This window comes from Perca fluviatilis, chromosome 14, assembly GCF_010015445.1.
Source record: "Perca fluviatilis chromosome 14, GENO_Pfluv_1.0, whole genome shotgun sequence".
Taxonomy (NCBI): domain Eukaryota; kingdom Metazoa; phylum Chordata; class Actinopteri; order Perciformes; family Percidae; genus Perca; species Perca fluviatilis.
In genome coordinates this window covers 5,228,189-5,239,113 of record NC_053125.1, presented here as the reverse complement: position 1 = coordinate 5,239,113, position 10,925 = coordinate 5,228,189, and the positions used below count along the sequence as shown (strand labels likewise).

Sequence of the window (10,925 nt, the reverse complement as noted above, 5' to 3'; positions counted from 1 at the left end):
AGGTGAAAAAAATTGCCAAAACCTAAAATATACTTGTGTTTGAGATGCTATCCCTTATGTAAATGATAATGTGTTAAAGTTTATCTCCTACGTAGGAGATAACATCTTCTATGTAGAAGATGAATTTAGGCTTTAGTCAACTTTGCATGCAATTTCTTTTTCACCTTGCCTTGCCATACAGAAGCCCTTTCTGTATGTTTGGTATCCCATGTCATCTAAATGTTCTTCATATATCCTGATCATTTTCTCTTGTGCTGCAGCAACATGTGTTCAAGACACTTGAGAATGACCCTTTGTTTGCACGTCAGCCCGGTGAAGACGTCCCTCTCGCGAAAATGAGAGAGCTGACCTTCTTCAGGTATCAACATAACCATATGCAACCACCAGTGACAGCATATGTTATATACAGTATCTTATCCTTATCTATGTAATGTACATAGAGAAAATAAAGCTTCAGATAAAAATTCACAGGTTAAAGCAGCTCATCCGCTACAACTTTCTGACAAAAGAAGAGGCGATGGCTAACCCCTGGAAGGCTGTGACTCTCAATAGTTGCCTGGGCATGTATGACTGTTCCTTGGCGGCCAAGTACTTTCTCAACAAAGAGGTGAGTGTGCATTGGTGGCTGTGGTGGGATTGAATATGGGTGTAAAATTTAAAGAGGTTGAATGAAATGTATACTCTAATGTGATCTACTTAGCAATAACATGCATTCTATTTACTTTCTTCATTAAAAATCCTATAGTGTTGACTTTCCACATTGACTATGCCCCTATACTGTACAGGGCCTGTACTTTGCTGTTATCCAGCATGCAACTAGGCCTCCAACCTAAAGAAAAAGATTTGTCATTTGTAATTGCCTTTTTAAAATTACCCATATCACTGTTAGCGTTTAGCCGGGCTAGCGGCGTAGCTCTATAGATGGCAATGTGAATCAGTCGATCATCCACTTTGGTTCAGACTGAAATATCTCAATGACTATTGATATTTTACAATTCAATTTACTATTGACATGAATGGTTCCCACATGATGTATGCTATTACCTTTTCATCTAGCACCACCATCAGGTAAACATTTCAATCTTTCCAATAGTTTATGACCAAATACATGAAAAACTCAGCTGAACTTTGTGTTTCGTGCTAACTGGGTAAGTCTAACAACACGCTAGCATAACATGCTGAACATGGAGAAATTGCTTACTAAACATCAGCATGTTAGCATTTAGCTCAAAGCACCAATTAAAGTACTTCTGCTATTAGATCTTACAGCAGCGTTTGACACAATCGACCACAATATTTTAATTGCACGCTTAGAAAAGTATGTAGGTATCCGAGGTAATGTCTTAGACTGGATTGTATCTTATTTCCAAAACAGAAGTTTTTCAGTTCAAATGGGAGAATATACGTCGAGTTCAGCATCTTTATCATGCGGTATTCCACAAGGATCTATTTTAGCACCAGTCTTTTTTTCCTTATATATGTTGCCTTTAGGTCAGATCATGAGTAAATATGATGTCTCCTTTCACTGCTACGCGGATGACACGCAGTTGTATCTTCCCTTACAACCAGCTGTCCCTGCTGCTGTTGGAAGGCTGACAGAGTGTTTTGGGGAGATTAAAAGATGGATGTCGGCAAATTTTTTATGTCTAAATGAGTCAAAAACTGAAATGATTTTATTCGGCCCTTCAGAGTCCGCTAATACATCTGAAATTGAATTGGGCACACTATCCCCCTATCTGATGAATCAAGTAAAAAACTTAGGTATAATCTGCGATAGTGCACTGAAATTTGATAAACAGATATTCATCAATCAAGTAGTCAAAATGAGTTTCTTCCAGTTAAGACTAATCGCTAAAATTAAGTCTTTTGTAATACGGAAGGACCTGGAAAAGATAGTGCATGCGTTTATTTTCACAAGATTGGACTACGGTAATGCATTGTATTATGGTGTTCATCAGAAAACCTTAAACCGACTGCAACTAGTCCAAAATGCGGCCGCAAGGCTACTGACAGGCACTCGGAAAAGTGAACATATCACTCCTGTATTAAAAAAACTACACTGGTTGCCGGTTTTCTACAGGATTAATTTTAAGATACTTTTATTTGTTTTTAAAGCACTGCATGGCACTGCTCTGACATATATAGCCAATCTAATCCAGGTGAATAAACCAAAGAGAGCACTTCGCTCCGAATCATTAAATCTCTTGGTAGTTCCGCGGACGTACAGAAAAATGAGAGGGGATCGCGCCTCTTTGCGCTTGCTCCCAGGCTTGTCGGAATAGCTTACCTTCCTATATTAGGGAATGTTCCTCTCCTATAGAGTTTAAACGACATTTGAAAGCTTACTTTTTCACTCTGGCTTTTGATCATCTATGAGTGCTGTGTTAATGATGTGATAGGATTTTAGTAGTATTTACTAGTTGAATTTAATTGTCTTGAAGATTGTTTTATTGTACAGCACTGTGGTCAACTTTTGTTGTATTAATATGTGCTTTATAAATAAATTGAACATTGAACCTTGAACAAAGTAGAGCGTCAAAGAGCTGCTAACTGTAGACTCTTAAATGTATGGATAGTTTTTTGTATCTCTCCCAAAAGTTTAGCTAGCAACTTTACTTTTTCCTTTTCATTCATTGTCTCATCCCTATAAAAGATGCTTAAAAAAAATCTTGGTTTCAGATTTATGGATCAACTATTGGAAACTTAGGATCAGGGAGACACAGCAACTATGTTGAAAACATTCGAGACATGACGGTAAGAGTTCAACACATCTTTACGCTGCGAATGACTCCACTTTACAGTTGTATCAGTGCTTTATTAATGGGACTAATGGGACAATGCAGTACAGGGAGGGTCTACAATGATCCTGCCCCTATAGATTTATAAGATGCATGTGCTGAATGATCAACATTAACCTCGGAATTTGCAACATGTGTCTGTTTGTAGATGTTTGGATGCTTTGGAATGACTGAGCTGAGCCACGGCAGCAACACCAGAGCCATGAGGACCACAGCAACATATGACCCCTCCACCCAGGTCAGAACACGCACCACCAGACACAAATAATATATGTTTGTATGAATGTTAAATGGCAATATAACAGCATAACAGTATCTACAGTAGGTATGTCATTTTTCCATAATGTGTTTCTTTTGTTGCTCGTCACAGTTTTGAATATGTCAGGTTGCCAGCAGGGCCATAAAACCATTAGGAACACCGAAGTCATTTCCTGGGTTTCAACAGTTTATATCTATAAATACACACCAATTACTTATGGTAAAAGGCTAAAATCACACAAACAAAAAAACAAGTTTGGCCAGGCTTGGACTTTCAATCCCAGTTGTATTTTAATACAATATCATTTTTTAGTCAATTAAAGTTTTCCCATAATTCACACGAGAAAAGCAAGAATTAGAAAAATGTATACAAAATGTAGTCTTAATTGGTTATCTAAAAATCTTGACACAGTCAATCACTTTCACTTTATTAAAATTTTGGTCCTCAAACCTTCATCTGATAAAATATATCCCGGTAAAATGTTTCTGGTTTACTGGTCCTTCCAACTTGTCAGATTTCACCGGGAAATGTTGGGGGAATTTGGACTTATTTTCCGTTTACCTTTCTACTCTGCAGGAGTTTGTGATCAACTCTCCTGACTTTGAGGCCGCCAAGTTCTGGGTGGGGAACATGGGTAAGACTGCGACCCACACTGTGGTGTTCGCTCAGCTCTACACGCCTGACCAGGTGTGCCACGACCTGCACTCTTTTGTTGTGCCGGTAAGACTCTAACCTTCAATCCCTGACCAAGTTGTTAGTAAGTTTGTACATTGTGGTTACATTATCAGGAAATGTTATATGATGTCACACAGCACAAAATCTCAGAAAACTCAGTATTACCCAAGTTTTCAACTAGAAATGTTGTTCCTAGTCTACAGTACAGTGTGACAATGAAATATACAATGTAATTTGGTAAAAGAAATCCAAAACCAGAAAAGGTTACACTGTCTGGAGTGTACGGTATGAACGCGGTTGAGCTGTCAGTTGACAGACAACATAATCCAACCAAAAAAACAAAATGTGTGTTTATGTGACAAAGCACTCACACAGGGTAATAGACTCACAAATGCACGACTCATTCTTAGGTGTCAAAGTCCAAACAGTGTATCCACAAACGGTAAGAGAAAATACAGACAAAAGCACCAAAACTCAGAGGCACAGATCCAAAATCAGAAGGCAAAGCAGGGTCAACAAACTCATTAGAAGCACACAGAGAAAACAGGTTGGAACGTTGACACAAACGGTACAAAACGGACTGGCACAGGACTAAGGAAAGTGGCAGGGATACATACACAGACACAGAGGAGACAAATGGAACCATTACCATCGTAAGACTGTCGTGCATCACCCGTGTGTGCTACACATTGGTGGTGGTAGAGAGTAGTCCCCCCCCCAAAGCGCTTTGAGTGTCTATGATAAAGCGCTATAAAAATGTAATGAATTCATATTATTATCACTCTAGGTTTAATCATTATGTACAATACTCAGTCAGGTAAAAATCTGAAAATGCCAAAGTTAAATCAATAACCATTGTGCTGCAGCTGAGAGATCCCAAGACCCTGCTAGCTCTGCCTGGTGTGCTGGTTGGAGACATGGGCAAGAAGCTGGGGCAGAACGGACTGGATAATGGGTAGGTGACAGCAGAGGGAGACATTGTTGTATTTTACCCAAAGATCTGATGTTTAACAGCTTGTTACAGTGGCAGAGAAAGCCCAAGGCTCTTTAAGTGCATATAACATGTAGAAATGTATGACCTCTTACAGAAAACAAGTCAATACAGAAATGGTGTTACATGCTTGAGCCCTATAATAAAATGTATAATGATGCAAGGACAGTGACAGTATGAATGTAAGTGTGGTGGGAAAGTATCCATGTCGAGAGTTTTTACTAACATAGGCCTACTGTATGTGAAGTAGCAATGACAAGTTAACGACATTATATAGTCCCCAGTTGACATTGTGTCATTATGGGTTTTGGGATCTGGATAAAATCTTTTCTTCTGGATATTTTCCAGCTATTTTCAGCTCAGTCATTTCCATTCTTAAGCTCAGGATGCCCACTTCAAGCTACTGCTCAATATTACTGTTAACTTGCTTTCCCGCATTTTGTGTACAGTCTATTTTAGAATGAAGCACCTTCAGTTCATTCATTAATGCAGAATTGCAGCTTTTCTCAGAGTCAGAGTCTTTTGGCATACATTGTCTCTGTTATCAGCCATGATCTTGGTCAAACAATTCAATCATCCAAACGAACACTTAGGTTTTACAAACCAATATGACAAGTGTAGGCCAGACTTGATCAGTATTTCAAGAGTTATTTGTACAAATGAAAGCCAAAGAGGCTCACGTGGCCATCATGAAAAATTACTTATACTTATCATATATTTAAGTTATAGTTCAAAGTGCTGATCTTTTACCATACTACACACACCATACACCATCCCTTGCTCATGTAAAGTGGCAACACGTGTTCTTCAGTGCCTCAGTAAAACAACTAAATGGAGCTAGCTGCATTGATAGTTTATAGCAGTGGAATGTCAGACCCGAAGGAAACATCTGAGACTGATACTAAAGCATTCAAAAAAACTGATTTTAACAAAGCAAATCAAACAGGCTGTACTATACAGGGTTAAGTAATGTATCCATTTACAATGTGTTGGTTCAAGCTTCTTGAATGAGAAAATTAATTTATTTTTGCAAAACAATCACAGTAAATGGGGCTGGTATTGAACCTCTGTACTTTCTTGATACTGACCGGAATGTGTGTGGAATTTGGGTTTTAGTCAGGCAATAAAGCAGTTGATAAATTCAGTGATTTATTATTTTTTATTTTTTACTGCTCAAGGTTCAAGCAAACACATCACTACCCAATTTGAATTTGCACAGCGAGTCACTCTGGCATTTAAGTAATGATGCTCATTAACTATGCCCTGGTAGCCGAGCTGCACCAATCACATTGGCGTATCTAATACAGGCGAGCATAACCGATGACGACAGCGCTGCGAAGTCAAAGTCATTAGTAAACATTACATGATGGCTACGGATGAACACCAGTTGTTTGAAACGGCTTTGGCCGCTAGAATGAACGAGTTAGACTTGGTTTTTTATCTAAAAGAGGAACAGAAGACGGCGCTCGAATTGTTCCTTTGCAAGAAGGACGTTTTTGCTGTTTTACCGACCAGATAGCAAGAGTTTAATTTACCAGTTAGCTCCGCTGGTAGCTAAGCGTATGGGTACACTCTGGATACGTCACCCCGTGTATTGTGATTTGTCGTAGTGTTATCAAATTGCGTGCAGTGAGATTTTCAAATGCATGCTTGGTGCCACCTCTCAAATTGGGCCATTTTCATTACTCAATGCCAGTAGGCCTGGCAAACTCGATTCCTTTTTAGGATTCGGGTTATTCTGAGTCACTCACTAAACTGATCCGGGTTGTGCGAGTCACTTGAATCACTTGAGTCAGTATTGTATGCTACATCCAAGGAGAGCTTCTGATTTGGATAAAATGCCATGTTTTCATTCAGTCATGTGAGGAGCTCGGAGTAGAGCCGCTGCTCCTTTGCGTCGAAAGGAGCCAGTTGAGGTGGTTCGGGCATCTGGTAAGGATGCCCCCTGGGCGCCCTCCCTAGGGAGGTGTTCCAGGCACGTCCAGCTGGGAGGAGGCCTCGGGGAAGACCCAGGACTAGGTGGAGGGATTATATCTCCAACCTGGCCTGGGAACGCCTTGGGATTCCCCAGGCAGAGCTGGTTAATGTGGCTCGGGGAAGGGAAGTTTGGGGTCCCCTGCTGGAGCTGCTCCCCCCGCGACCCGACACCGGATAAGCGGAAGAAGATGGATGGATGGATGGATGGATGGATCTTTTAATTTTATTTAGAAAACGTTATATCCATAAATGTAAATGGTCTGAAAGAAAACCTAATATTCATTTAAAAATGACATGAATTATATTTTGTAACTTTAATAGGACTGACAAATAATAAAACCATCTGGACTCTGAACATTTACAATGACTTACAACCTCTTTAATGTAAATTCCATACGCCCCTTTTTCATGTGTACTGTATGTATGCATTTAATGTTTTCAATGTGTATCTGTACTTGAATAATAAAGTTTTGTGAAGAGGAAGAAAAAAACATGAGTTGTCGGCGAGGCGAACTTACAATGTTTCTGACTGTCTGCTCAACCTAATTGCATTTTAACATACTACATTTATACACCAAACCTACAGTAGGCCTACGTGCAGAACATTGTATGTTATTTCAGAAGTGAAAGAATGGCTTTTGTTGTTGATTTGCTTTACCCTGAGCTTGAGGAGAGGCTGCACTCGCTCACTATGCCCACTGCGCTGTTATCATTTTAGATTTAATTGTAGTAGGACTCAAGTGAACTGGGTTAATGATGCTAGAGACTCGTGATTCGTGAGTCAAAGACTTGGGTTAATGATCCGAGTGAATCACGACTCGAACAGGTCTAAATGCCAGACCCTTAATCTTTCGGATTTGGGTCTGGATTTCCAGGCTTCTACATCACTATAATTTCAATATATATGTAGTTCTTTTGTTATGCTAATGTTTCCAGTGTGTAACCAAAGATCATTTCTCTGTCTCTCTCCCTTCAGGTTTGCTATGTTTCATAATGTGAGGATCCCTCGGGAGAATCTGCTGAATAAGACGGGAGATGTTACTCCTGATGGTTGCTACGTTACACAAATTAAGGTTAGTTAGATTTCCACTGGTGAAAAGCGCTCAATAGGCATTGGAAGCACTAATTCAAGATACATTTAAGCTGCACTACTTTTTAACAATTAATAAAATGGTTGAGTAATGTGTAAGGTGTCCCTAGTAGTGATAAACCTACAGCAAATGTTCACCACCTCTGCAGTTCCCCTCAGCTCTACAGAGCTTTTAAGCCTCTTCCAGTGATCCAATCCTTATATTCACTTGCTGTAAATATAGATTTAAAATATATCTGGCTCATTGAAATAACAGCTGTAGTACACATAATCTGCCCAACCTTTTATATATACTAATTAATACAAATGCTGAAGACCATGGTTCAAAAATAATAAAATGATGGATAAGCTTAAATTATTGATATGATTTTTATTAAAGTTTAACTCGGAGAATGCGACTCCTAACAATGACATTAATTGATCGGAGTAAAGACGTCTCGCTCCTCCAGAGAAAACACTGATTGAGCACCACTGAAGTACTGAGGTGGACAAAACACAAGAGTAAAGAAAATATTGTTTTTGATCAGCTCGATTTCAGCTGACACCAATCCATTAAAGTATGCACGGATTGTACATCTCCCGCTAGTGTAAGTAAGTAAAATGTACTTATATAGCGAACCCCTAACCCATAAAAAATAGGTTTAACTGATTTTTAATAGAGTCAACAGAGACAGCAGATCCTATTGGAGGAGGCAGAGCATTCCAAAGTCTCTGTGCTACCGACTCAAAGGCTCGGTCACCACAGGTCCTAAGCCGGGTGCGAGGAACAGTTAGCAAATTTGACATAGTAGACCTTAGAGGGCGCACTGTCAAATAAGGTTCCAGAAGGTCTGTCACATATGCAGGTGACTAACCTGATCCTATATTTGACAGGGAGCCAGTGGAGAGACTTGAGTACAGGGGTGATGCAATACCGTCTACATGACCTTGTAAGTAGCCTTGCGGCAGCGTTTTGAATGGACTGAAGGCAATCGAGGCCAGACATACTGAGTGCAGAGAGTAGTGAGTTGCAGTAGTCAATGCGGGAAGAGATAAATGCATGTACTTATGAGCTCAAGTTCAGCAGTTGAAACTACACATTTCAATTTGCTAATATTTCTCAGATGGAAAAAATAACAAGATTGGGTTAGCTGCTTTACATGTGTGTCAAACAATGTAGATTCATCAAACATCACCCCTAAATTGTGCAGATTTGAGTGGACAGCAGAGGAGTTCTTAAGTTACTGCTTCCAGATTTCTTAAGTTACAGCCTTCTCGACCACCTGAGCCAAAGCTGCCTGGCTCAGCCAAAGCAGAAATCTCGAGATGGAGACCTACAGACATGAAACCAAAACCATCAAATAAAATCTACAGTAATTTAATTGCCTTTTAAAGCTGTGTAAAAATCGAATGTTTATTTCGCCGGCAATAAACATTAGATGTTAATGTTAATGTTTATTTTGCCAGCAAATCCCATAGGAACCGCTCCCCTTGCAAAAACTCTTTATTTATAATTCATTCGGGCACAGATGTGAATAAACAAATGCAGTAGGCAACCTTTAACTGTTCATCAGTCAAACGCTGTCTCCACATTATGGCTGCTTTTCACTGCTGCAGTGATTTAATGAGCTCTCAGGGGCCAAATCCATATGGATGAGGTGAGGAGATGGCTGGTAATGACAACCAGGCCTGGAACATTCCTCTGGTACCCCATGAGAGGTGTAAATAGCAACTACAGTCCAGGGGCCTGCATTACAAAGCTAGATGAGTGGGTCAGGCAGCTATCTTTGGGCTTAACTTTATGCCTTTGCAAAGCTGGCAGACTTTAAACCTGCAGAGTAGATCCCCATGGTAATGTTAACTTTTAATCTGGAAATGATTTATAGTGTTTCTGCAGCTTCTTCTATACTACTTATGATTATGTCGTTTACATTTCACCTTGCTGAATATCACTTTTTGCTGTCGCTATAACCAAATGTTCCCGCGGATATATTCATATTAAGTCCTCCACTGGTTGTTCTGATGATGTGGTTTGTATTTAACAACTCCCCCACTTTCACTCGAAAATGCTGGGAGCTGGATTAGAAAACCCAGATTTAATTTAGTAGATAACCAGCTTTGTGATACTGTTTATCCAGGACGGCCACTGTTCGGCTCAGTGAAGCCAGCTACCCCTGGTATCTAGACGAATATCCCATTCTGTTGTTTCTCATGTCTCTCCGTTGTGACGTTTCTCTCCTTCAGGACCCCAACAAGCGTCTCGGGGAGTCTCTGGGTGCCCTGTCAGTTGGCAGGGTGTCTATCACCAGGATGGCTTTGGTCAACCTGAAGCTGGCTCTGATTGTCGCCATCCGCTTCTCATCCACCAGGAGACAGTTTGGACCCAAAAACACAGAGGAGATTCCTGTTTTGGAGTACCAGTTACAGGTCAGGATGGAGGGAGGGAGTGGATTTGAAAGCAAATGTACCTAATCATATTACAGAGTACCTTATTAAAGTTACAGGGCAATAGACTCACAAATGCACGACTCATTCTAAGTGGGCCAAAGTCCAAACACTAGCGAAAATACCAAAACTCAGAGATCCAAAACCAGAAAACAAAGCAGGGTTAACAAACTCACTAGAAGCCCACAGGGAAAACAAGCTGACACAAACGGTACAAAACAAACTGGCACAGGACTAAGGAAAGGGACAGGTATATATATACAGACACAGAGGAGACAATTTGACACAGGTGCAGCACATTAGGGGCATTGAAAAAAATATCCCCTTTTATAGTACATTTAGATCGGATTAAATAAAATGTACTTTTAATTTGCGATTCGCCCTAATCTTAAAACACCTACTGCTTTATGTTATTTGTGTTTAATTTATTATTGGAAAACTAGCCTTTTGGCTAATTCTGGTATATTTACAGAAATGTTTTTTACTATGCACTGTAAAAAATGAATAAATGTTTACACAAATTCCTTGGATATTTTTTACATTGTTTCAGCAATGGCGTCTGATCCCGTACCTGGCAGCAGCGTATGCTCTTGAACACTTCTCCAAATCCATCTTCATGAACTTTTTTGAGTTCCAGATTGGACAGATGATGAGGGAGAAGAGTGACAGACAAGTGAGTTGAGTGAATGCTATGCTTGTGGATCTATATCC

The 10,925-nt window shown here is 39.9% G+C and overlaps 1 protein-coding gene across 1 annotated transcript in view; it reads left to right on the top strand.

The window, feature by feature from the left end:
* The window catches only part of LOC120573313 (peroxisomal acyl-coenzyme A oxidase 3-like), a 31,820-nt gene that overhangs the window by 5,844 nt on the left and 15,051 nt on the right, over positions 1 to 10,925 (top strand). Inside the window, exons 3-11 of the mRNA XM_039822974.1 lie at positions 261 to 358; positions 472 to 607; positions 2,680 to 2,754; positions 2,947 to 3,036; positions 3,634 to 3,777; positions 4,599 to 4,687; positions 7,677 to 7,773; positions 10,014 to 10,196; positions 10,765 to 10,887. Coding sequence (XP_039678908.1) covers positions 261 to 358; positions 472 to 607; positions 2,680 to 2,754; positions 2,947 to 3,036; positions 3,634 to 3,777; positions 4,599 to 4,687; positions 7,677 to 7,773; positions 10,014 to 10,196; positions 10,765 to 10,887 — 1,035 coding nt within the window. The remainder of the gene's footprint in view (positions 1 to 260; positions 359 to 471; positions 608 to 2,679; positions 2,755 to 2,946; positions 3,037 to 3,633; positions 3,778 to 4,598; positions 4,688 to 7,676; positions 7,774 to 10,013; positions 10,197 to 10,764; positions 10,888 to 10,925) is intronic.